General features: G+C 45.8%; 1 protein-coding gene across 8 annotated transcripts in view; it reads left to right on the forward strand.

The window, feature by feature from the left end:
- The window catches only part of DGKZ (diacylglycerol kinase zeta), a 182,915-nt gene that overhangs the window by 138,500 nt on the left and 18,291 nt on the right, over positions 1 to 26,124 (forward strand). For 7 of the 8 annotated variants that reach the window (XM_033928412.1, XM_033928413.1, XM_033928414.1 and 4 more), the window contains 6 exons: positions 1,269 to 1,338; positions 14,415 to 14,455; positions 16,728 to 16,921; positions 22,700 to 22,813; positions 23,252 to 23,283; positions 25,491 to 25,534. In XM_033928412.1, the coding sequence (XP_033784303.1) occupies positions 1,269 to 1,338; positions 14,415 to 14,455; positions 16,728 to 16,921; positions 22,700 to 22,813; positions 23,252 to 23,283; positions 25,491 to 25,534 (495 nt within the window). The remainder of the gene's footprint in view (positions 1 to 1,268; positions 1,339 to 14,414; positions 14,456 to 16,727; positions 16,922 to 22,699; positions 22,814 to 23,251; positions 23,284 to 25,490; positions 25,535 to 26,124) is intronic. The other variant, XM_033928411.1, reaches the window with a different exon arrangement.

The raw sequence follows: 26,124 nt of genomic DNA on the forward strand, positions 1-26,124 counted from the left end.
CATTCCACTAGTGCCTAAGAGCCAACCTCAACAGTGATGTCATAATAGCTCGACCATCCTATACTTGGCTGGCATAAGAACATGCAGTAATGCACCCAGCACTGTACACGTGAATATAATGAAGCACAGATTATGCCCAAAAAAATTGGAGAAAAGACTTCGGTGTCTAATAGGGGTACAATCAAAGTTCCACACAGACAAAGCTGCCTCAATATGCAATTATTGAGGCAGGAAGACACATCCTCGGGTCTGAAAAACTCCAGAGATAAGTGAAAATACTTTTCATCGAATTAAGTAACGGTTGCACATCGTCACACTTATCTGAAAAAAAGTCATTTTCATAGTGCTGGGCTGTAGAAGCAGGAACCCCCCCCCCCCCCCCCCCGCAAAGTGGAACATAACCTGAGTGCAAAGCGGCCGCTCGATCGCCACCGCTTCCACACTGTTCACCACAATTTCCAACAGGGCCCCCTTTTTCGCTAAAGCTTCGTCAGGGAAACGATCGTTAATTATCCAGCTTCAACGACCGAGGATGTGTCTTCCTGTCTCAATAATTGCATATTGAGGCAGGTTTGTCTGTCTGGAACTTTGATTGTACCCCTATTAGACACCGAGGTCTTTCCTCCAATTTTGGGGCATAATCTGGGCTTGTGTACAGTGCTGGGTGCATGATTGGATGTTTATTTCTGAAGAGAATCTATTGGCATCCTTTCTTGTGTATTTTTGTGTTCACATAAGAACATGCCATACTGGGTCAGATCAGTATCCTGTTTCCACAGTAGCCACAGTTCCTGGCAGGAACCCAAAGAGTAGTGAGATTTTTTTTTTTTTTCCAAATCTTTATTCATTTTAACATATACATCAAGTGTACATTAAAATATGAACACAACATATTACATTATCACTTGATAATTCCATAACAATATATACCTAAAAGATTTATATCCCACCCCCATCTCATATCTATACATGAATAATATAATTCCTATGTATATTAATCAATTAAATTATGCACATATATATTGAATTATCATAAACCATCCATCCCCCCATTCTGTCAATTATCATATAAGGAAAAAGAACTACTGCTCCCAGGGTAAGCAGTGGCTGCCCCCCCACCCCCAGAAATGATAAGTATCGGCAGTGATTGGAAGGAAAGGGTGACAGAAGGAAGGGAGGGAGGTCAAAGTTTGATGACCAAAGAGCAGGTTTACTCATAGCTCTCTCTTTTTTTCCAACCCCCCCTCCCCCTCCCCCAAATCATACAGGAGGGCGAAACGGCCAAAGCAAAGACTGTATCCTCGCACAAGCTGTCGCCAAAGTGGTGCTTTCTGGACTGTGAGTAACCAGTAAACCAACATGCTTCTATCTCCTGTATTCTCTGTCCCACCCCCCATCCTCTGCCCCCTCCCATACCCTCTCCGTTTGTATCTGTTTGTATGCTAGGACGATGCCGGGTCATTTAGGAAAGAGGAGAACCGTCTCCGATTCTGATTTCAAAGAGCGAATGGGTATAGCTAATGGGCAGACTGGTTGGACCGTTCAGGTCTTTATCTTCCATCACTTACCATGTTACTAGTCAACTTCGTATCCTTCACCCCCATCGCCTACAATCTACAATTTTCTGCATCCTCAATCCTATGCACCTCCGTCCCCAATGCTTCCTTTCCATACACCACTTGGTTCTGTACCCCGAACCCACAAACTGCTTCCTCTTTCACCCCATATTCCATCATCTCAAACTCCTCCTGTACCTACCATCCCTCGGGTTTCACCTCTTCCTCTCTATCCGCTACCCCATATCTTGCATCTCCTGTTTTGATTCCCCCTTCACCTTCCTCACAGCCTCTAATCCAGGGATCTCAAAGTCCCTCCTTGAGGGCCGCCATCCAGTCGGGTTTTCAGGATTTCCCCAATGAATATGCATTGAAAGCAGTGCGTGCACACAGATCTCATGCATATTCATTGGGGAAATCTTGAAACCCCGACTGGATTGCGGCCCTCAAGGAGGGACTTTGAGACCCCCTGCTCTAATCCCACATCTCTCATCTCTCTTAACTTTAATCTCTCACACCTCATGATGTTACCATACTATCCTTACGAGAAAGGGGGAAAAATGACTATGGCCCAAATTCACTAACCTGCCCAATCAGGCCTGATCTGGGCAGGTCCGACGAATTCAGGAACGAAAAATATGCAGATAGGGGCAATCGGAGGAACGCCCCCATCTGCCTGCACGGATCACTATTGTGCAATCTGCACGCCTGCGCAGACCATCTGTAGATGGTCTGTGCATGCCCATCTGAGACGTGACCTTTTTTTTTTTTTAACTTAAAACTTTTTAAAATTTGTTTTTAACGCAAGGAGTGAGGTCTTGAGTTAGTTAACAAATGGCGCCCTCCCCTTTTCACTGATATGGAATGTTGAATTATCATTGCCTAGTTTGGGGCGTTGACTTGTGCATTTACTGATTTCCAGTACAGGTATTATTGTCAAGATCTCTTGTTATGTATTAGTATTGTTTTATTCTTATGTTATGCAAAATTTTCAATAAAACATACTGAACTTAAAAAAAATTCGTTTTTAGCCTTTCGAGCCTGTGGTTTTAACCCGCTTTAAACCCGCGGGTTAAAACCATGGGCTCGCAGGGCGGGGAAGGGCAGGAGAACGGCGATGCGGCAGGAGAGATTCGGGGAAGATCGAGACAGAGCAGGGCGGCATTCGGAGCGAGCAGGCTGGAGAGATCGCAGGGCAGAGAGCAGGGCTTCCAGTCGGAAAGACGTTTTCGACTGGTCCCCAGCAGTCGCTTTCTTCAGGTGATTGGCCAGCCCAGTTGGATCTGAAATTTGGTATTGTGAATCGCGACCCAGCCTGCTTTGCATGCGTTTCACCTTATTTGCATGCACGGATTTGAAGCGGATCGCAGGAGAGGTCAGTGAATCAGGCCGGAGGGAAATTTGATAGTAAAGAGGTCGGCTTGCTTTGTGAATCCAGCCCTATATAACTGCCAAACTTCAAAGGTAAGTATGAATACCAGCATTCAAGAAACGGCTGCTAAGGTTCCAGTTCCATTGTTCGTTCATCAGCCGATACAAAAACAGTGCTCAGAGATTCGATTGAATTTGTCAGAGCAAACGCTGGAAAACCAGACGTTGAAACAAGCCAAAACTTCTTTCTCTAATCATTGCACATGCTTTTCAAACTCTTTAAGCTATAGGCATGAGAAAACGAATGCCGACATACTAGGACATTCTAAGAAATTTAACTTAGTTTGCGGTCCATTGACGTCTTTTGTACAATTGTTATAGTTCTTTTATCCTTCTTTTTGCTGGTATAATTCAAACACATCCAGGGGGGGGAGGGAGGGGAGGGATATATCTTTAGTGTGATTCCTTGATGTAATTGTGGGGTGGGGGGGGGGCTTATATTATTGCATTGCTACTGATGGAATTTAAGTGCTTAGCTGTTACTGATACGAATATTGTGTTGCACTTTTTGTTTGTCATGGAAAATCAATAAAGATTTATAAAAAAAAAAAAAAACCTCTTTAAATTTTATATTTGCAGATAAAAATGGTCAGAAACATCACTTATCTGAAACGTATGCACCAGGGTCACGTAACTTAGAAGTGCTTTTTTTTGGAGAGCTCTGGGCTTGACACGTTTTGCCGAAGCTGTATCGTAAAGCCCGTCGTTTTGCAAGCTGCCCAAAAGATTCAAAGAGAAAGTGGTCTGTCTCACCCCCAACCACCCTTTCGACTGCAGACTGAGAAAGATGTTTCAGCTGGTTTCAACGTCTGGTTTCCCAGCGTTTGCTGACAAATTCAATCGAATCTCTGAGCACTGTTTTTGTATCGGCTGACCAATGTGCAATGGAATTGAAACCTTAGTAGCCGCTTCTTGAATGTTATATAGAAATTATAATGCAGTAGTAATAAATTGTAAAAATGGGGGTATTGGATTTCCCTCAGGGAAGTATAACACATGGAGGGTCGCTGTTGCGGGAGCTCTGTCTTTTCCTCAAAGTGTTACATGGGGGTATAGGAGAAACCAAGAAAACACAGTGGGATGACGATGATCCTGAGATGGACTCTAATGAAAGAATCAAAGTTCCAAATATACAATAAAACAATCCACATGAAAATAAAATAATCCACATAAAAGCCAAAAGGATCTAGTCCGCTGGTAGCGCAGGACCCAACACAATCTGCGTTTCGACAAGATGTCTTCTTCAAGGGTCCCTAAAAGTCCTATGGTGGTGAATACGTGGAAAAACTGGTATGTGGAGAGAACGCTGCTTGAAACCAAAGCAATAAACGGTATAGCACTTATATGGTAGGAGAGGAAGCAGTGTTAGGATTTCCCTGAGGTGGAGAGGGACAGGTTTCCATCAGGGTGTTACACTGTGGGAGGGACAGTGTTAAAGTTGATCAGACTTTCACTTGGGGTATAATACAGACAAAGGCAAGATTAGAAGGGAGGCTTGCACTTTCCTAGCTTCTTCTCCTAGAGATATTGTTCAGGGGTATGTTACCGAAATAGGGAGAGGGTGACAAGTCTAATTTGAGGTCAGTCCTCATTCTTTAAAGCTGAGCTTTCTTGGATAGAGGTGGCAACTCCAGTTGCAGCAGAGGATGGAAAAACATTCATCTCTCTGAATGTTTTCACAAGATTTGGCTACATCAAGAGGAAAAAAAAAATGGTTTTATTGGCAGCTTTCCAGACCGTCTCATGACTTTGGGGCTGGACTTCACAGAACTGCGGCTTGTTCCTGGGATAGGATTTAACAATTTCTGCTTATTGCTGCTTCATCCTATTGGTGTCCTCCATATCATGCAAGACTGACAGTGATGGCTTTCTACAGATGGAGTATGACCACTGGATGTGGAGGAGCTGTAGGGAATGGTGGAGGAGCGATGGCCGTGAAGGAGCCATAGGGGCATGGTGGAGGAGAGCGGTAGAATTTGGTAAAGGAACACTGATTGTAGGAGGGCAGTGTATCGCAAACTGTGCCACACCAGTGTGCCTCCTGAGATTTCAGGTGTGCCGCGACACACTGGCGAGGAGGAAAGTCGTCCACGCCGGCTGACTGCCTACAAGACGTGCCTCTCGCAGCGAGAGGCATGTCCTGTAGGAAGTCAGCCGGCGCAGATGACTCTCCTCCTGGCCGGCGTCTCTCCTCCTCTCCCTGCACCTCCCGGATCCCTCCATCAAAGCGGGTCATGACCAGAAGGGCCTCCACACACTTCCAGGTGCCTTCCAGCTGGGGCACTGGATTTAGTGTACCGCCGGCTGGAAAGTTTGCAAGACACTGCTGTAGGAGATGGTGGAGGAGTGCTAGAGGAGAGCTAGCTATGGGAAAGCTTCAGAAATGATTGGAGGAGTGCCAGTTGTAGAGAGCTGTAGGAATAATGGAGGAGTGCTGGTTGAGGTGCTGTACAGAATGGTGAAACTGGTATTTGGAGTAGCTGCAGGAAGTATTGGAGGAGTCTCTGGTTGTACTTCCTTCTGACTGTGCATCCAATATTTCTTTCTTTCTGCCTCCTGCACGCTTCCTCTCCTCTGGACCCCATTCTCTTCCCCAACCAACATCTCTCTCTGTCCCTCCATGTGTCAAACTTTTCTTCCTTTCTCTTCCAACCCTATTGACAACATGTCTCTCCCTCTCTCTCTCTCTCTCTCTCTCACTTGCTACAAAGGGAATGAAGAAAGAGAGAGAGAGAGAGAGATCCAGGGTGTATCTCTCCCACCCCCTCTACTACCACATCCAACATTTCTTCCTCTCTCATCCCCCAGATCATATGCAGCATTTTTCACCACTGCCCACCAGCCCCATGTCCATTTCTCCTTCTAACACCCCTCTCCAGCACCATGCCAGATCTCTCACTCCATCACTATGTCTAACATTCCTTCCCACTGCATCCCTTTCAATCTGCCCATCTGTTCTCTCTCCACCACCATATCCAACATTTCTCCCTTTCATCCTTCTCTTCCCCATTCATCTCTACCTCACTCCTCTCTCTCTCTTCCCCTCCATTTTCCTCTTTCTTCCTTTCCCCATGTGCACCATCTCTTTCCCTCTCACTCACACACTCATACCAAACAATTATCCCTTTCTATTCCCTCCCTCCTATGTCACAAGTTAGTTCCCCCTTCCTCCATTCCTTCTGTGCCCTGAGTTCATGCCCCCCTCCCTGCCTTCCAGCCTGTGTCCCAAAATCGTGCTCCTCTCATGTCCTAACGCACTCTTCCCCTCTTTTCTCCCTTTGTCCCAGATCATGTCCCCTCTCTTCCTTGTTTGCTAGCTCCAGGGCCGCACTCGCTTCCTTCAGGGCCATCCAGTTTGGCTGCTCTTTCTGCCTTCAGCGGCACTTGTTCCAGGGACACACAGGCAGCAGCTCTTACACGCCGCACATGGCTGACCCACAAGCCTTCCCAGGTCAGCCACATGCAGCATGAAAGAGCTGCTGACGCATCCCTTCAACAAGTACCGCTGAAGGCAGGAAGGAACAGCCAACTTGGAAGGAGGTAACTGGGATCTCCCGCTGACCCGGAAGGCTTCCCTCCAACGTCATCTCTAGGTCAGCTTTGGTGGAGGGGGGCGGACAGGAAGGCATGGGATCCCCGGCAGCAGCTTCAGTGGAGGGGGGCGGGCGGTCAGGCAAGCAATAAGGAGGGCATGGTATCCTCAGCGGCAGCGGCCATTAAGGAGGAGACCCGCACAGTGTCGTGTACCCCCAACAAGCAGCTCACGTACTCCTAAGGTTGAAAAACATTGTCCTAATTCAATTTAAAGAAAGGAGTGGACACATCAGGTTTCCTTACATCAAGAAAAATGTTTAAATGGTCAGGGTCTGTAAAATTTAACAAAACATTTGCAGAAAAACAACCTTCCAAGTGCCATTAGAGGCATCTTAACAGCCAAAAAGGTTTTCTGCAGAGGCCTAGAAATATAAGCCCCTTCTGACCTAGGCAATTCCAATCTTTAAGAAGCCAGGACTTGTCTAGTTCCGGAGTAAAGGAAACACTCTGAGTGGCCATTGGTAGCACAGGCTCAGGCCCCCCAAGTTGTGGGTTTTTTGGGGGTTTTTTTTGTTTCATTTAATTCCACCTCTCCCTCCTCAGCAATTGAAATGCTGTCCTGGCACTAAATAGGAACAATGGCTTTATTATTCCTCTGGAATTTAATTCCAGCACAGTTCCCGTTAGGGTAGTGCCCAAATATTTTTGTCCTAAACCAGTTACGCAAATACCTGGTGAACCAAAAAGAGCAAAACGGAACAAAAAAAAAGAAAAGCACCTACCACCACTACAGCGACAAAATAATTCCATCATTAAACCACCAAACAACCCCTAAGGATACCCAAAGGGAATCTAAAAGATTCCCCAAAGAACAAAATTTACAGCTACACATAATCGATAAAAGTCAAAGAGCTGACTATGCCCAAAGCTGTAGTTTCCTCAATCGTATAACAGGATCGGACTCTCAGATATGAAATAAATAAATAGGGGCTTCCTCAAGGGAATGGTGGGGGAGCTCTGGCTGAGAGAGGGGGGCAGGCTGTAGGGAATGGTGGAGGAGCATTGGCTGTGGAAAATGGTGGAGTAGCGCTGGCTTTGGGGGGGACTTAGGGAATGGTGGTGGGAGCTCTGGTTGGGAGGGGGGGCAGGCTGTAGAGAATGGTGGAGTAGCGCTGGTTTTGGGGGGGGACTTAGGGAATAGTGGGGGAGCTCTGGCTGTGGGCGGCAGGCTATAGGGAATGGTGGAGGATCGCTGGCTGTGGAAGGGGGGGACCTAGGGAGCGGTGGGGGAGCTGTGGAGGGTGGGGGGATCTGTAGGAAATGGTAGAGGAGTACTAACTGGGAGGGAAGGGAGCTGTATAGCAGTGGTGACAATGAGGGGGAGGGAAACTTGCAAATAGCTTTCGGAGGTCTCATAGATTTTCCTTGCCTCTCACATCACTGCTGGTATTGGTAACTAGGATTGATTTTCAAGAGGATTTCTTTTTCTTTTTTGCAAGAGTTGAGAGTCTTTAAATTAGTTAGAAAGCCTAGTATAGCTTTCGTGAGATGGATTGGGGTTGTTTGTTCTGTCTCTGAGCTGGCCGGCTCTATGAGAAGGCTCCCCGAAGCTCTTGGCACAGGCCTTTCCTCCATGTTGATAAACAGGCCTTTTGTTGCAGTGATTTTCTCAGTGCCTCCTCACGATCTGTGCTCCTGCTTAGGCCCTTTCACACTTTGTTCCCAGAATTCTAGGACAGGGCTTTTTTTCTTTTCAACATGTGCTTTGATTTTTTTTTTTTTTTTAGGGTAATGATATATTTTTAAAAGCCTCTTGGAAGCCATTAAAGTTGTGACAATGGCTACTTTTGTACTGAGATTGCTGAGGAACTCAAGGAGGACGGGCTAGTGTTACTGGCCACTACAGGGAGTCCGTTCTGGAGTTACAAGAAAAGAGAGAAAAGAACAGCAATATGGGGGGAAAAGCAGGCCTGGCAGAAAGCCAGCAGTGAGGAGAGACTGGCCTGGCAAAGGATGAACTGAGCAATGAAAAGAGACAGGCTTGGCAGAGAGCCAGCAGTGAGGAGAGACAGGCCTGACAAAGGAAGAACAGAGCAATGAAGAGACAGGCCTGGCAGGGAGAAGAGATGGGCCTTGCAGAAAACCCAGCAATGAGGAGAAATAGGCCTTTCGCAGGGAAAGCCAAACAATGAGAAGAGACAGGCCCAGCACTGGAAGACTGGCCAGGAAGAGCGATTTTCCAGACACAGCTGTATAAGTTCCTTGAAGATAGAAATGTCCTTCATGGCACTGCAACACTATTGCTGGTTATGCTTTAATAATAATGTTTGCTTAAAGGCTGGCCATCTTGGGATTATTGTGTCCTTGGTTTTAATTGATCAAAACCTACTGCCATTACACTTATCTTCTTTGGGTATCAATGACACAGTTCTTAACTAGTTCCTATCATACTCCCAGCATGCTTTTCAGGTTACCATCAACTCTCTTTCCCCTAATGTATTCCTCTTAACCTCTGTGAGTCCTGTCTGTGACCCTGTTTAATGTTTTCCATTCCCCATTGGCTTTCGCTGATTGCTTCTCACCGGATCTTTCTTCTTTGAATCAACGGATACAGTTATGGACAAGAAAGCCTGGGATAGTCACTTGGGATCTCTTAGAGAGTGGAAGAAATAATGGTTACTGTGGATGGGCAGACTGGATGGGCCATTTGGCCTTTATCTGACATCATGTTTCTATGTTTCTATTAAATTTGGGGGAATCTAAGGCCATATAGATATCTAGTTCTTCGACGACTCTTAGGATCTCGCCAACTGCCAAAAGCCATCAGCTTGAACTGTGTGACTGTGTTAAAGATTTTGAGTATCTATCTGGATTCTTCATTGCCCTTTAAATCTCAAATTGGTTCAGCGATGCTAGCTTCGTTCTTGACGTAATGTCAAATTTGCTTGGTCAGATCAATTCTAGAGACAAAATCACCACTTCTGGTGAAGGCACTTGTCTGCATAATGGTTTGCTATTCTCAGCTCCTTATCGATTACAGCGAGTACAGAACATAAGAATTGCTGCTGGGTCAGACCAGTGGTCCATTGTGCCCATACGTTCTGGTTCAGCAGGAACTTGTCCAACTTTGTCTTGAATCCCTGGAGGATGTTTTCCCCTACGACAGCCTCCAGAAGAGCGTTTCAGTTTTCTACCACTCTCTGGGTGAAGAAGAACTTCCTTACGTTTGTACGGAATCTATCCCCTTTTAACTTTAGAGAGTGCCCTCTCGTTCTCCCTACCTTGGAGAGAGTGAACAACCAGTCCTTATCTACTAAGTCTATTCCTTTCATTATCTTCAGTTATTATGCCAGTAAATACGACTGTGTCTCCCCACAGCTGAAACATCATGACTAGCTGCCTGCTTTAATATAGGATCAAATTCAAAATACTAGTTCTCACTTGAGGGTCCTTATTCTAAGGTTTAGCGCATGCTAATCTATAGCACGTGCTAAATTGGTTAGCGCGCCTTAGTAAAAGGACCCCTTACTGCGTTCTTCACTCTGACGTTCTCTCGTACGTGTCTCTTCTTTGACGTGTTCTTCATATATTCGACGCTCTCGGAATAAGAACCTGTTAATGGTCCATTCTAGATTCTAGGTTAGGTTTGATGGTTCACATGGTTCTACTTTCTCTTTGGGTGACGCTCTTTTTATTTTGGAATTTGGCGTTACTGAAGACGTCTTTGAAGCCAAGACTTGTCGAGACCGGTAAAATGACCTTCTGCTGCGCAGGAGTTAAGTTATGGAACTCCTTGGTGGGTCAGATGCGAAATTGCGGTGAAAAGGGGAGCTTTAGACAATTACTAAAGACGCAGCTATTTGTCGATGCCTTTTTTTTAGGTATTCTTGACAAATTTGGTGAACTATCCGTGTTCTTTCTATCCACATTATGGTATCTCCTTTGAAGATTGTTTTTATCTTTATTTTATTACATGTTTTGTAACTGTGCATTTGTTTTTATTATGTGTTCATTTTAAATACTGTGTGTGTAAATTTTAAACGGTCTAAAAATTTTTTAAATAAATAAACTAAACTCCTTCCCATCCCCCAGAAACTTCCTCTCAAGCCTTTACGTTTAAAATCCTTTCATTGATCCCAAGCTTTTGTGAACTGTTGACCCCTGAAGACAGAGACGTGATAGCCAGGACAGACGGGGGCAACTACATTTTCCCCGACTGATTGTTGTAAATCTTTATTATTGTATAGTTTAGTTTTATTATTATATAATTTAATTTCTGTGTGTTGATAAGATTGTAATTAGATACCCTTCTCTTTCTACTTTTGTGTTTCATTATTTTGTTTGAGTCTTTTTATTTTGTTGCTTATTTTGAAACGAGATATTTCAAGTTTTAATAGACTTTTCCTTGGATTATTTTTTTCCTTTCACTTTCTTTGAATTTTTTTGAATGTCTCTGTTTCCTCCCACTTTATCTTGGTTTGTCTCTGTGCTCTTTCCTCAGTCTGTTCTTTTTTTTTTTTTTTAGCCAACTAGCCTTCAAGAGAGGAGATTTTCTTTGAATGGAGGTGCATTAGACTTCTTTCTCTCTCTCTCTCCCATGGAACCAGCTGGCCCCCAAATTCTCCAATCCTCATGTGTGTGGCATATTAGAAAAAGAATCGCTCTTCGTATGAGCGATCCTGAAATAAATGTTCAGGGGGTATTAGGTTACGCATAACATGGTAGATGAGAGCAGTTATTCCTATCCACCCTGCCAAGGACCTCTCCCCGCTGCCAGCCTTAGAGCGTGACTGATTCAATGAGGATTTTGTCATCTTCCTCCATTATATACTTCACCCTTCTGGGTAGGTGAACCTATAAGACCCCCCCTCTTTAGTTCACACCGAGGACCCCCACCTCTCCTATATCCAGCCGCAAGATTTCACGATAATTAACTTCACAAAGGTACTTTTACAAGGCAAGAGTCAAACCGATTCATCCCAAAACAGCTACACCGGGAGACAATTTAATATGCTTGTAAACCAAATTCTGTCCTCATGGTGTGGTTATTATTGTAAGATTTATTCCCTCTGCTCGCTTGTGAAAAGAGCAACTTCTGAATTGCGTTCATCTTGATTCGTCTTGAATTAAAGGCATATAACTCTTAGGGTGGGACTTAGGAGACTGTAATGTGATAGGATGGTGCGTGAAGGGTGAAATGTGTCAGAAGTGTTTGGAGATGCTGTTACACAGGTGTCAGGTCAAAAGCGTGCCGGGACAAAGGCGCGCGCAGACAACTGAGCGCAATGTGGAGGTGCGTGCCGAAGAAAATGACTGTTTTAAAGGGCTCCGACGGGGAGTGTGGGGGGGAACCCCCCCACTTTACTTTATACAGATCCCGCCGCGTTGTGGGGGCGTTGTGGGAGGTTTGGGGGGGTTGTAACCCCTCACATTTTACTGAAAACTTCACTTTTTCCCTAAAAAACAGGGAAACATTTAAGTTTCCAGTATAATGAGGGCGGTTACAACCCCACAAACCCCCCCCAACACCATCGCAATCTGTATTAAGTAAAGTGGGGGGGGGGGTTTCCCCAACAAAACCCCCCGTCGGAGCCCCTAAAAACTTTCTTTGGCGCGCGCTTCCGTCTTGCGCTCAGTTGTCGGCGTGCGCCTTTGTCTTCGGCGGTTTTGTCTATGAACCCTGAAGCCCTCGCCGAGAATGCATGGGTTAACGTAACCAATTTATGATCTTCTCTTCCTTGCTTTATTTCACAGCGTATTATTGAAATAGTTTTTGTTCCATCTTTTCCCCCCAAGCAGTTTCTAGGCAGCGGGTTACCAGACCAGTACAATTGTCCACATGAGAAACTAGCAGACGCATATAAGAGAAGGGAGGAGGGCCAGTTGTAGTCCACCCCCATCTCTGGCCATAAATCAGCTGCTGTACTGATAAATGAGGCCTTTCACCTCTCCAGTATGTTCTGGCTTCTGTCAGATTCGCCTTATTCGAAGCAAAACCCCCCTCCCCCCTTACCTTAGCAGTGTGTTGTGTGCTCTGATTTCTCTTCCCTCATTTTCATCATCTCACACAAGGCCTGACTTCCCTGCTGTATATATGTGCAATATAAGAGTGGGTAATAGAGAATGACACAGAGGGAAAAAAAATGTGTCCCTGTCTCCTCCCCATCCCCACGAGTTCGATCCCCATCCCTGCAAACCATCTAATCCCATCCGTACAAGCCTCGAATAGTTATGATTTTATATTGCCCTTATTTTATTAAAATATAAAAAGAAACAATATTCTGTACAGTGGTCATTTTATAAGCACAAATAATACAGAGCAAAGATCAACAAAGCCCCTGTCTCCCCTTCCCCTTCACATATATTCCCTCCACTATCGAGAAAATGGAATAAGCCCGATTATTATAGAATGCTACACAGAAAAATCATGCTAACAGAATACTGGTGTTAGGAGAATGCAACTCGGGCAACTGTCCCAAGGTCAGAGAGAGCCCTAAGCCAGCTGGAAGCTAAAGAAGCACAGCCTGGGCTTTGCGTTCCCCAGTTATGTCTAACACCAGCTCTAGCAGGATACATATTTCAAATCTGATATATTCGAATCACAAAATAGAAAATAAAATGATTTCTTTCTATCTTTTGTTGTCTCGTCATTTTATTTTTCAAATCATGTTGGTCTCAGGCACTGGTCTCTGCTTTCTTTTGTCTTCTCTTAACTCACTTGCCAGGGTCTCCTGACCAATTGACATTCTTCTTTCTCCATGCTCAGCATCCATCTTCTTTCTCTGTGTATGTACTGTTACCCATGTTCAGCATCTCACATCTCTGTCTCCTATGCGTCCTTTTCTAGTATTTCCCCAGTGCCCATCTCCCTGCCTTCATCATCTCAGCATTTTATGATCCCCTTCCCCTGTGTACAGGGAGTGGGGAAAGAGAGAGAGATATCCAAGGTGCATCTCTCCCACTCCCTCTACTGCCACATCCAACATTTCTCCCTCTCTCATCCCCCGGATCACGTGCAGCATTTTCATCACTACCTACCAGCCCCATGCCCAACATTTCTTCTGCTAGCACCCCTCTCCAGCACCATGCCACACCTCTCCCTCCATCACTATCTCCAACATTCCTCCCCCTTGCATCCCCTTCAATCTGTCCCTCCTTTCTCCCTTTGTCCCATGTTCATATCCCCTCTCTCCCTTACTTGTTCCCTTCAGGGCCGCACTTGTTCCATTCAAGGCCCACCACCTGGGCTGCTCCTTCCTGCCTTCAGCAGCACGAGTTCTTTGCAGGGACATGGTCAACGGCTCTTGCATCCTGCATGTGGCTGATATGCAATACTTCCCTCTGATGTAGCTACCGATCCAGGGCAAGCAGTGGCTTCCCCCGTGTCTTTCTCAATAACAGACTATGGACTTTTCCTCCAGGAACTTGCCCAAACCTTTCTTAAAACCAGCTATGCTATCTGCTTTTACCACATCCTCTGGCAACGCGTTCCAGAGCTTAACTATTCTGCACAGCCGATTCCTCTTCCTCCCCCCCCCCCCCCCAAGCATACTGGATATGATTTACTGAACCCGCCAGCACCCTAGCTGCCCTCTCCTTCCTTTTTACAGACTCAAAACCACATTTGCTGTTTTTTTTTTAATTCGCAGGTGTTCCTGGAACAGAACCCCCGCAAATTTCGGGGGAGTATTATATATATCAGCCCATTTGTTCGTAAGGATGCATTTAGTAATCTGTGTGTTCACATGCTCTGTTGCAAGTAGAGATGAATAAATAGGCCTCTCCGTTTAGCAAATGTGGATAAGAGCTGCTGATCTGTCTGTTTGTCTATAGAGGAACTTGGATCAGTGGTAAGAGGAGTAACAGCTATCTGTATGTCCGTCTGTCTTTTAGCTACAACAGCAGATCGCTTTTACCGTATCGATCGGGCACAGGTAAGTGTGTCTTCTTTGTCTTGATTTTTGTTTATAACCTATAATCTACCAGGCAAATTACCCTATCCGTCCATTAATTAGCAAAATGCCGGAACCCACCTACCATTTACACTACGATCTTGTGACCACTACTTCAGGTTCAGAAAGCTTCTAAAGGCATTTCTGTACCAAGACAAGGAGCCAACCCTGAAGTAAGTGAAACGGTAATTGTGAAAGCACATTTCTAAACTGTCTAATGCAAATCCCGACAGTGACCTACTTGAAACTCTATAGTTAAAACTATGACCTAACTGTATTAATAGTTATGCTGATCGACCTGTGCTCCATACTTGTATTTTAATGGTTTTATTACGAAGAGTGAATAATAAATCATCATTCAGAACATCTACATCCTCAGTCTTTTGTTTGTATCGTTGAATCTACCTGTACTAGCAACCGTATTGAATGTCCACGTCAACCTGTCCATTGTAACTTTCTGGGTAACTGACTCACCCTGTTGTAATGTATTCCGACCTTGAGGGATGATATTAATATGTGTGGAATTACCTGAATGGTATTTTTGTTTAATTCATTTATTACAATGTTGTAATTAAATTAAAACAATTGGGGGGGAAGGAGGGAGAGGGGAATGGGGGAAAGGAAACAGGGGGAAGGTATTGAGAAATTTGGAAATTTATTTTGAAGGAATGATAGACATATGATGAAAAATTAATTTGTTAAATTTAAATGTAATGACTATTTTATTGTATTATATTATTGGATATTTGTTGGATTTCTTCAATAAAATGTTATAACATAAAGGCATAAACAGAAAACTTGATTAAAATAACATAACATACTGTGGTAAGCAGCTCATAGGCGACACCGATGTTGCTTTTAAGCCAGGCCCAGATATAGGGATGGCCAGTGTGGACATCTGCCTCCAGCTCCAACTTCAGATGGGCACTGGAGCATTGAATGCCTCGATCCAGGCCAATCCCGAGGCAGCATCCGTGGCAAATACAATTCAAACACTCAGGGTGGGGCCTATGGATGGTGCTGCATTGATGCATGGATTGATTGATTTCATAGAAGAGTTTTAGTGGATATGTTTTAGAAATGTTCATTTCTTTGATGCTCTCAAGCTCTGCCAGTGACGGATCTGTGACGTGGGCTGTGCCGGGAGTTGTATAAAGACCTGCACTAAAATAGGACCGTTTGCTATCAGGCCACTTCAGATACTTTTCCGTCTCTTCAATTTGTTTTATTTAAAAAATTTTTTATCTTCTTTCATTATTTCTGTTTTCTGTCTCTTTGATTTTCCATCTTAGAAATGTATCACATATTTTTATTTTAATCAGGTACTTGAGCTAGATCAGACATGGGCAACTCCGGTCCTCGAAGGCCCGGAATCCAGTCGGGTTTTCAGGATTTCCCCAATGAATATGCATTGAAAGTAGTGCATGCAAATAGATCTCATGCATATTCATTGGGGAAATCCTGAAAACCCGACTGGATTCTGGCCCTCGAGGACCGGAGTTGCCCATGTCTGAGCTAGATTGTGAGCCCTCCGGGACAGATCGGGTCGTTTTTCTCAAGAACCTAATTTCATTTGAGTTTGATACTTTGTAAACCGCTTAGTAAAATGCAGGAGCGGTAGATCAAATCTTAAATCAACATAAACATTGCCTTTTCTCGTGTTTGGGAGGTCAATGAAGCACTCTAGGCAGTGGCGTAGTAAGAGGCGGGTGAGCGGTCCTCCCCGGGCGCCCTCTTGGTGGGGGCGCCGGCACCTGTCCTCCTCTCCGCCTGCCCCTTCTCCGTACCTCTTTTACATTCCCAACGCAAGCATCAACCTCAACCTGTTGCTCGCTCCAGCATCGGCTCTTTCTCTGACATCATTTCCTGGAACCACGCCGGGAACAGGGGAGGGAAAGGGGCGCGTGCAGCAAGAGGGGGATGGGGAAGGAACGGTGGAGGATGGGGGTGGAGAAGAGGGCAGGGTAGGGACACAACCACCCCAGGCACTTCTCGCCTTCACTACGCTACTGCTATAGGGTCTTCCAGAGCATGTAGGTTTCGGGCTCCATACTGAATGAGTGATCTGTATTCGCTGGGACTGGTCTGCCCTCTGCCCCCTTCCGACTTCCTGTGGGCTCTCCGGAAGGAAATCCAGCCCTGCTTGGACACACTTACAAGCTCAGCAGGCAGTTTTTAAAGTGATATGTCGTGCTATAGTGAAAACCTCTGCCGGTGAGTCTTTGGGTAAGAAATGTACTTTTGCCATGTGCAGGAGCACCTGAATTACGTGACCGAGATCTCTCAGGATGAGCTGTTTGTCCTGGATCCAGAGCTCGTGCTCACCCAAACTGTGGGCACCTCTCCAGCGATCCCTGATCTGGTGGAGTCCTCGTCCTCCAGTCCCAGGACGCGTCAGTTTGCTTTCCCGTCGTCGTCGTCTTCTCCGCCTGGATCGCCAGTCCCAAGGTGAGGGAGCTCATCTCTTAGTGTGTGTGCGTTTTGGGCTGCTTTGGGCTTTTCTTACGCCTTCCAGCCATTTAATCGCATTTCTTCTGTAAGGGTCCTTGGGATGTCTCAGAGTACTTTGGTTGACTGGTGTAGAAATTACCAGTTGCTTTTGGGCAAAAGCAATTGGTGAGTCCACTGTTGCAAAAATAGAGAACAGCTTTGAAAGCCACTTCTATGAGTATGTCATTAATCGTGGGTGTTGTTAATTGATAAAGGTTATAAAGGGTGGGATAGTGGGTGAGTATTAGTTGATTTGTTTGTGGAGGGGGAATATTGTTTATATTGTTCTGTTTGCAAGTTGGAATGGGTTCAGTGTGTCAATTAGATTATTAATTACAGTCAAACCTCGGTTTGCGAGTGTTTTGCAAGACGAGCAAAACATTCTCACAAAACTTGTCTCGCAAACCGAGTGTTGACTCGATTTGCGAGCACCCACCCCGAGAACAGGCATTGCTTCCCCCCCCCCCTCTCGCAAAGGCCCCCCCGCTCGAACCGGCAACCCCCCGCCCGACCAACTTTAACTCGGAGATCTCGGCGAGAGGGAGAATTAGAAGGGCTTGAGCATGCGCAGATGCGTGCTCAAAGCCGGCAGAGGCAGGAAGAAGATCTTCAAGCGGCACCGGCACGTCCTGTGGGCTACGTGCCGGTGCCAGATGGGGGGGGTGAGTTAAAGTTGGTCGGGCGAGGGGTGCCTGTTCTCGGGGGGGGGGAGCGATGCCGGTTCTCATGCCGGTTTCAGACATGGGGGGGGGGTGAGTTCAAGTTGGTCGGGTGGGGGGTGCCTTTGCGAGTGGGGGGGGAGCAGCGCCGCTGGCCTCGGGGGGGGGGGGGGGAACGTATCAAAGCGAGTTTCCATTATTTCCTATGGGGAAACTCGCTTTGATATACGAGCATTTGGGTTTACGAGCATGCTTCTGGAACGAATTATGCTCGTAAACCAAGGTTCCACTGTATTTCCTATAATCTGCCTTGTACCAATTTTATCAGCTAATCATTTTCTCTTTGAAAATAAGTGGAAAGTTCTCAGGTAGAAAGTATCCCTGCCCTTGGCAGCAGTGTGGGCAATGTGATAATTACCCTAATAAAGAACAGAAGTATTTGGGGAACAGTTTGTCATGCATGTAGGTCATCATGTACCTGGAATAGACTCCTCAAGTCCGTGCGTCTCGCCTCTTCCCTTCCCTTCCCTTGTTTAACTCATAACCCTACTCATCACTGCCCTCTGCTCATCACCCTAGCCAGCAATTTAACCATTCCCTCTAACTGTAACCCCTACCCTGGCATCCTGTTTGTCTGGATTGATTAGATCACTCGGAGAAATTGAAAGGGGACAGGTTTAGAACCAATGCTAGGAAATTCTTTTTCACTCAAAGGGTGGTGGACACCTGGAATGCGCTTCCAGAGGCTGTAATAGGACAGAGTACCTTACCGGGCTTCAAGGAAGGATTGGATAAATTCCTGAAGGACACGGGGGTTGAAAGATACAGATAGAGGTAGAGATAAGTTATGAAAGGGCTTACAGGGAAGGACAAGGGGATTAAAAGGGCTTAGACACCGGTCACCTTACAGGTCATGGACCTGATGGGCCGCCGCGGGAGTGGACTGCTGGGTGCGATGGACCTCTGGTCTGACCCAGTAGAGGCAACTTCTTATGTTCTTATGAGCTTAGTCGAGCAGGAACTGTCTCCTTTATGACTTTGTACAGCGCTGTGTACATTTGCTAGCACTCCAGAAATAATTAATAGTAGTAGTAGAGACAGACGTGGGTGAAGCCACTGCTTGCCCTGGGATCAGTAGCATAGAATGTTGCTACTAATTGGGTTTCTGCCAGGTACATTTGACCTGGGTTGGCCACTGTGGAAACAGGATACTGGGCTAGATGAACCATTGGTCTGACCCTAGTCTTATGTTCTTGTGAGCCAAGTATAGGACAGTGAAGCCATTGTGACATCACTGCTGAGGTTGGCTCTCAGGCATTGGTGGAATGAGGCATTATGACATCACAATCTCAGCTCTGCAATGTTGCTACTCGTTGGGTTTCTGCCAGGTGCTTGAGAGCTGGATTGGCCACTGTGCAAACAGATACTGGGCTAGATGAACCATTGGTCTGACCCTAGTCTTATGTTCTTGTGAGCCAAGTATAGGACAGTGAAGCCATTGTGACATCACTGCTGAGGTTGGCTCTCAATATGTATATCCAAAAATGTGTCCAGATTGTATTGGTTTTTAACCTGACGCCTCAGCCCCACCACTCCACCGCAATGTTAAGTTCAAAGAGCGGGAGATTTACTGTGGGAGCCTCATCATTGGCTGTCGGGTTTTTACCGTTAGTTTATTTATTTTGTATTTTTAATAAGTTTTTAGTATATTTTTTTAGTATATTTTTCAGTATATTTTTTCAGTCGTTAGACTTAGACTTAAAGAAGTTTTAAGAAATAAATATTGTATTTCTGAGTATCATAATTTAAAAGTACTTGATACTTATCTCAGCGTTAAACCCAGGGAGTCAGACCCGACATGTTTCACAGCATTGTGTTTTATCAAGGGTCTCCCGAGGGCGCCGCTGCCATCCGACTCCACTACTTTCATGAGAAAAGATCATGAAAGTAGTGGAGTCGGATGGCAGCGGCGCCCTCGGGAGACCCTTGATAAAACACAATGCTGTGAAACATGTCGGGTCTGACTCCCTGGGTTTAACGCTGAGATAAGTATCAAGTACTTTTAAATTATGATACTCAGAAATACAATATTTATTTCTTAAAACTTCTTTAAGTCTAAGTCTAACGACTGAAAAAATATACTGAAAAATATACTAAAAAAATATACTAAAAACTTATTAAAAATACAAAATAAATAAACTAACGGTAAAAACCCGACAGCCAATGATGAGGCTCCCACAGTAAATCTCCCGCTCTTTGAACTTAACATTGCGGTGGAGTGGTGGGGCTGAGGCGTCAGGTTAAAAACCAATACAATCTGGACACATTTTTGGATATACATATTGACTAACATCTGTCTAGATTACACCAACCTAACTTTTGTGGCCATAGGTTTAATGAGGTTGGCTCTCAGGCATTGGTGGAATGAGGCATTATGACATCACAATCTCAGCTCTGCAATGTTGCTACTCGTTGGGTTTCTGCCAGGTACTTGGGACCTGGGTTGGCCACTGGGCTTGATGGATCTTCGGTCTGTCCCAGTATAGCAATTCTTATGTTCTTATGTGAGCCAAGTGTCAGACAGTGAAGCCATTGTGACATCACTGGCTCTTAGGCATTGGTGGAATGAGGCATTATGACATCACAATCTCAGCTCTGCAATGTTGCTACTCGTTGGGTTTGTGCCAGGTACTTGGGACCTGGGTTGGCCACTGGGCTTGATGGATCTTCGGTCTGTCCCAGTATAGCAATTCTTATGTTCTTATGTGAGCCAAGTGTCAGACAGTGAAGCCATTGTGACATCACTGGCTCTTAGGCATTGGTGGAATGAGCCATTATGACATCACAATCGCAGCTCTGGAATGTTGCTACTCGTTGGGTTTCTGCCAGGTGCTTGAGAGCTGGATTGGCCACTGTGCAAACAGATACTGGGCTAGATGGACCATTAGTCTGACCCAGTTTGGCTATTCAGGTAGATGGAGGAAGATACTCTGTTAGCCATTGTTGCTCCTGAATCCTTCCTGTGGGTTTGAACAAGTCATGCCCGCCGAGCATTGCTCCCTGTCCTCCCCGACAACAGTGAGCCACATACCGTAGAGTCAGTGATATAGCTAGGTGGCAGATTATGAGTGGACCACCAGGTAGAATGGGTGGGCATAATGCATTTCCTCTCCATCTCCCACCTTTCCCAGCCTGATTTAAAAATGAAATATCGTAGCTGATAGGTATCCCTAAGCCCTGTCGGCTGAAGACATAAACAACCCACCATAACTCCCCTTAGACAACTGGGGCAGCCAGCAGCAGCTCTCCCAGCCGCTGACACCAGCGTGAACTGGGGACGCACAACGTGCCAGCGTAGGCAGGAGTGATGCCGCTGACTGGCGCACTGCCGCCGAGTGGGCCTGAGCTGAAAGTGGCTACTCCCTTGCCTAGACTATATCAGTCGATTGCCGTGCCTACCGTGCTTAGCTATGCAGATAAACTGGAACAAGCTACAGCTTCCCTCTTCCCCTTACCGTAACTGTAATTTCTAATCTTGTAAGAGCATGCCTCTCTTCACCTTAAGCTCTTAACATCTGCTTTTTTTTTTTTTTCTATCCGTCTCCTGTCCTATTCTGCTCCTCCTCCACTTGCCTTGGGGTCCCAGTCCAACCGGCTCTCACTCGGACAGTGAGGCTCTCCTGCATTGCTATCGAAAGCCTCTTTTCTCTTCACACACTGGCTTCCATTTTCCTATTAAGAGGTACTGCTGCTGCTTTCTGACTGTGTCCCTTGCTTTGCTGGTAGTTGCGGGTTTCACAGCGTCGCTCACAGAAAACAGATAACTGGATCCAGAATGGATTTTTTTTTTTTTTTTTTGCAATGGGGTAGGAGAGCAGGGAAGGATGGACGGATGGAGTACTCACATCAGCAACCACTGTGCCTCTGCTTATCACACTAATCCCATCTGCCCTTTCCAGTGGCGTAGTAAGGGTATGCGGCTCCTTCCGCATCCCCACACTCACTTTCTCCCCGCCCCTCCGGTACCTCTAATCTTTGCCAGCGTGAATGGCTTCTCCACCATGCTCCTTGCGCCAGTGTTGGATTTTCCTCTGACATCACTTCCTGGCCCTTGACCTGGAAGTGATTCAGAGGGGAACCAGGCTGGTGTGAGCAACAGGCTGGAGAAGTTGCTCGCACTAGCGAAGGGGTGGGGGGGAGGGATGGCGGGAGCATATCAAGTTTCAAGTTTATTAAAATTTTTGATTAATCGCTTAATCTTGCTTCAAAGCGATGTACATACATAAAAAAAATATTTAAATTACAACTATAAGACAAAAATTACATTTTTAAAATTAACAATAAAACATTAATTAATATATAACCATTAAATAAAAACAAACATGAACGAAGGGAAAAAGGGGAAATGAAATACAATTTATAATAGTAAAGTAGGTGGGGAAAAACATAAGGATGGGAGTTCAAAGAATTGTTGAAAGCAGCATTATTAAATTCAAGGGAAGAATTTGTTAATCAAATGCATCTTTAAAAAGAAATGTTTTTAAGTTGATTTTAAATTTCTCAATATCATTTTCTTTCCTTAAATATATTGGCAGAGAATTCCAAATTTGTGGAGCAGTAACAGAGAAGATAAATTGTCTTCTAGTGTGACGGTCCACCAACACGGTGCCCAGGGCGGTCCATGCCCCTTTACTGTGCCACTGGCCCTTTCTGTTCTCTATCCCCTCACCTCCAGATTCATTAAGGGAATTGCTGTGCATGTCATTTATGGAATGAGATTCCAAGGGGGGTGGGCTTAAGCCTTCCTCCTTGAGATGCTGTTCCCGGGAGTTTGCAGAAAGTCTGCTATTGTTGTACTTAGGAGTTGGGGGGGAGAGGGGGAGTCATAGAGGAACTTAACATCACAGGACCTCTGACTTCAGTATGCTGCATCTATGACCTGTGGTAGGAGCTGGTTCACCCCAGCACTAGATGTCACCTCTTCGTCCCCAGAATGGTTTCCTGTGGTGATGTTTTTCTGGGTCTGGGTTCATGTGCCTCTCTGACCTTCTTCCTGCTCTGTCACTGCCCCTCACAGGATCTTAGATCTGCAGAGAGTACCCCAGAGGAAACGGATCTCCAGCGATAGCGTAGTCACTGAGACACTGGCACACAGTGAAGCTCTTCGAAGCGAAAAGGCTCCACTCAGCAGGTACTACAGACCCTTAGAGTGAGATGAATAAGGGAATATGTAAGAGCAGCTATAAATATTTTAGTTTAAAGAGATCTGGGTGCCCAATCCATAACTGCCTGATAACGATGCGGCATCTGAAATATGTCATTGTTTACTGGGGGAGGGATATTGGAGCACTGACTAGGATCTGGTGAATGGTGGGAGGGCAGGGAATGGTGAAAGAGCATGGAGTGTAAGGGAGGGTCAGTGAATAGCAGAGGATCTCTGGCTGTTGAGTGGGGAGCTACAGAGAGTGGTGGTTGTGGGGGGGAGCTGTAGGGAGTGGTGTGGGAGGGCTAACAGTGAAGGGGAGTTGTAGGGAGTGATGGAGGCACGCCGGCTGTTCTGGGATTAGTAAGGAACATGAATATGTAGCCAAATATCAGCAGATTTTGTTACAGTCTTCTTCTTTCTTAGGTCTACCAAGGGGGCCTCCATGCCTGAGAAAGGTAAGTCCTTAGCTTATAACAGACTCTTCAACATATCCTTTCATTGATGGTGGGACGACAGAGCTGAACCTGGCCTTCTGTAACAGAAGGACCAGCAGGTTAAGAATTATAGTTTTAGACAAAGAACTGGGGAGAGAGGCTGATGTGCACAAGGACAGGAGCGTCTCTCCAGGGATTTTACAGACGTATCAGGTCCCAAGACCCTTTCGCTCCAAGCCCGCTTTCCAGTTGAGTTTTGTCTCTGTTCTTTTACTTACTGGAATGTGGGTTGAGTGAGTCAGTTACTTTGCCTCCCGACTCAGTTCTTTGTGGTGCCTCGAGCCGCATTGTTCATTCTTTGTCTGGTAAATCATTCATTGGATTTGTCTGTCCCAACATGTGCGCAGTTGGCTTGTTCTACAGCTGGAAAGATTTCCCTCCTAAATGATTTTTAGCCCCTTTGCAGTCAGCCTTCTTCCATTTCTGTTTTCTTGGTTCCTGTCATGTTCAACAGCTTTCATGATGCCAGTAAAACAGTTTGTTATGGACCTATACATTCAAGCCATGAAGTTGACTTGGTTTTCCATTTTTGGTGGGTTTGCAACCATCAATGTACAATGAAAACACAAGATTTCTAAACCTTAAAGACAGGGAGACTCAGATCTTGCACAGGCTTTGATTTATCCTTTTAGTTTTTACTCTCCTCCCTTCTTTTTTTAAGGAAATAAATATGGATTTTTAAAGCTTCCAGTCAATGGCGTATCCAGGTCTGATTTTTTTTTTTTTTTGGGGGGGGTGGCCTGAGGTTAACATGGGTGGGCACTGGGCTATGTGAATGTTTGACACTGACTCCAATTCTTCTCTTATTCACTCATGGTGCTGCCACTGATTGGACAGGGCCTGACTCTCCCCCCCCCCCATGGCTACAGCCAAGTATAGGACAATGAAGCCATTGTGACATCACTACTGAGGTTGGCTCTTAGGCATTGAAGGAATGAGACATTATGACATCACAATCTCAGCTCTGAAATGTTGCTACTCTTTGGGTTTCTGCCAGGTGTTTGGGACCTGGGTTGGCCACTGTGGAAATTTAATATAATGTGGTGTCTTATATACCGCTAAATCTCCCAAAAGAATTCGAGGCAGTTTACAAAACAATTAAATTAACTTAAGTAATGGCCAAATATCTAATCAGGTACTTAGATTGTGAGCCTGTTGGGACAGAGAAGGAAATTCAAACTATAGTACCTATGAAAGAAATAATTACAGTGGTACCTTGGATTACGATCATAATCCGTTCCAGGAGCATGCTCGTAATCCAAAATGCTCGTTTATCAAAGTGAGTTTCCCCATAGGAAATAATGGAAACTCGCTTTGATGCGTTCCCCCCCCCCCACGAAAACCGGCATTGCTCCCCCCGAAGGCCTCCCCTGCGATCCGGATCCTCCCCTCCCGCGATTCGGCACCCCCCGCCACGATCCAGCACCCCCCCCAGCGCGATTGGGCACCCCCCCCCTCCGCTTCTTACCCTCATCTGGGCACCGGCATGTCCTGTGCTTGGTGCCGGTGCCCGAAGATCGGCCTCCTCTTCTGCTGGGCCTTGAGCATCTGCGCATGCTCAAGGCCTGCGAGTTCACGCAAAACACTCGCAAACCGGTGCACTCGTAAACCGAGGTACCACTGTACTTTAAAAGAGAAGGAAGAGGGAAAAGATAATGCAATAAGTTCAACACTATAGGTGCGTAAAAGGCCCAACAGAAGGCAAAACTTCAATATCAAAGAACCCCAAAGAAACAGGACACTGGGCTACATGGACCATTCATCTGACCCAGTGTTGCTAGTCCTATTTCTCAGGAGTCTTGCTTCCAGTGCCTAGAGCAGGGGTAGGGAACTCCGGTCCTCGAGAACCGTATTCCAGTCGGGTTTCAGGTTTCCCCCAATGAATATGCATTGAAAGCAGTGCATGCAAATAGATCTCATGCATATTCATTGGGGGAATCCTGAAAACCCGACAGGAATACGGCTCTCGAGGACCGGAGTTCCCTACCCCTGGCCTAGAGGGTAGAAACTGGGAAGCGTCATCCCATTCTTAATCTCAGGAGAGGGAGCTTTTTTCTCTTAGATCAGAGGGACCATATCGACCCCCACCACCCTTAAATGGATGCAGCTCTTGCATTACCTAGAATCTTACTGACTTGATTTTTTTTTTCCCCCCTTTTCCTTTGTAGATGAAGTGTTGTTAGAGGCTGCAAAAAGTAACAATTTCAAGAAGGTACTAAAGCTTTTACCACCCCCACCCCCCAACCTTTGCCCTTAACTGTCAGGAATTATCACTGACTCTTGTGCCATGCTATAGAAAGTAACTATCAATATAGCCAATTTTCAGATCAATGTATTGTCAGTTCAACATATATCCAACATATATAACGGTTTCAATTAGAGAATGACACGGTGGCTGTTACTCGCGGCTAGCCACGGGTAACCCGCCAAAACGGAGGAGAAAAAAGAATTTGTTGCCCCGGGTATGGGGAGAAGGCCATTGACAGCCCCGTGGAGCGGTGAATGGCCTTTTCTCCGCAGTGAAGGGAGGGAACGCGCGCAGTCGCCAATCGTGCTTCCTCCCTCCATACTGATGGCTGCCGCCGCTTGATCGCTGCTGTCCAAGCATGTCCCTCCCTGCTCCTTACCTTTGGGGCAGGCAATTTCTCTAAAAGTGCGTCCTACCAGCAGCCAGAGCGTTGAAATAGCTTGTGGCTGCTTATCTCTGACGCAAGCGATCTTTCAGCTGATCTTTCAGCGCAAAAGCTAGACTTCAGACCTGGAGGAGGTGTTAGGGGGTAAAGTACAAAGAGAAGAGCTGGC

The sequence above is a fragment of the Geotrypetes seraphini genome, chromosome 19, assembly GCF_902459505.1.
Source record: "Geotrypetes seraphini chromosome 19, aGeoSer1.1, whole genome shotgun sequence".
NCBI classification, from domain to species: domain Eukaryota; kingdom Metazoa; phylum Chordata; class Amphibia; order Gymnophiona; family Dermophiidae; genus Geotrypetes; species Geotrypetes seraphini.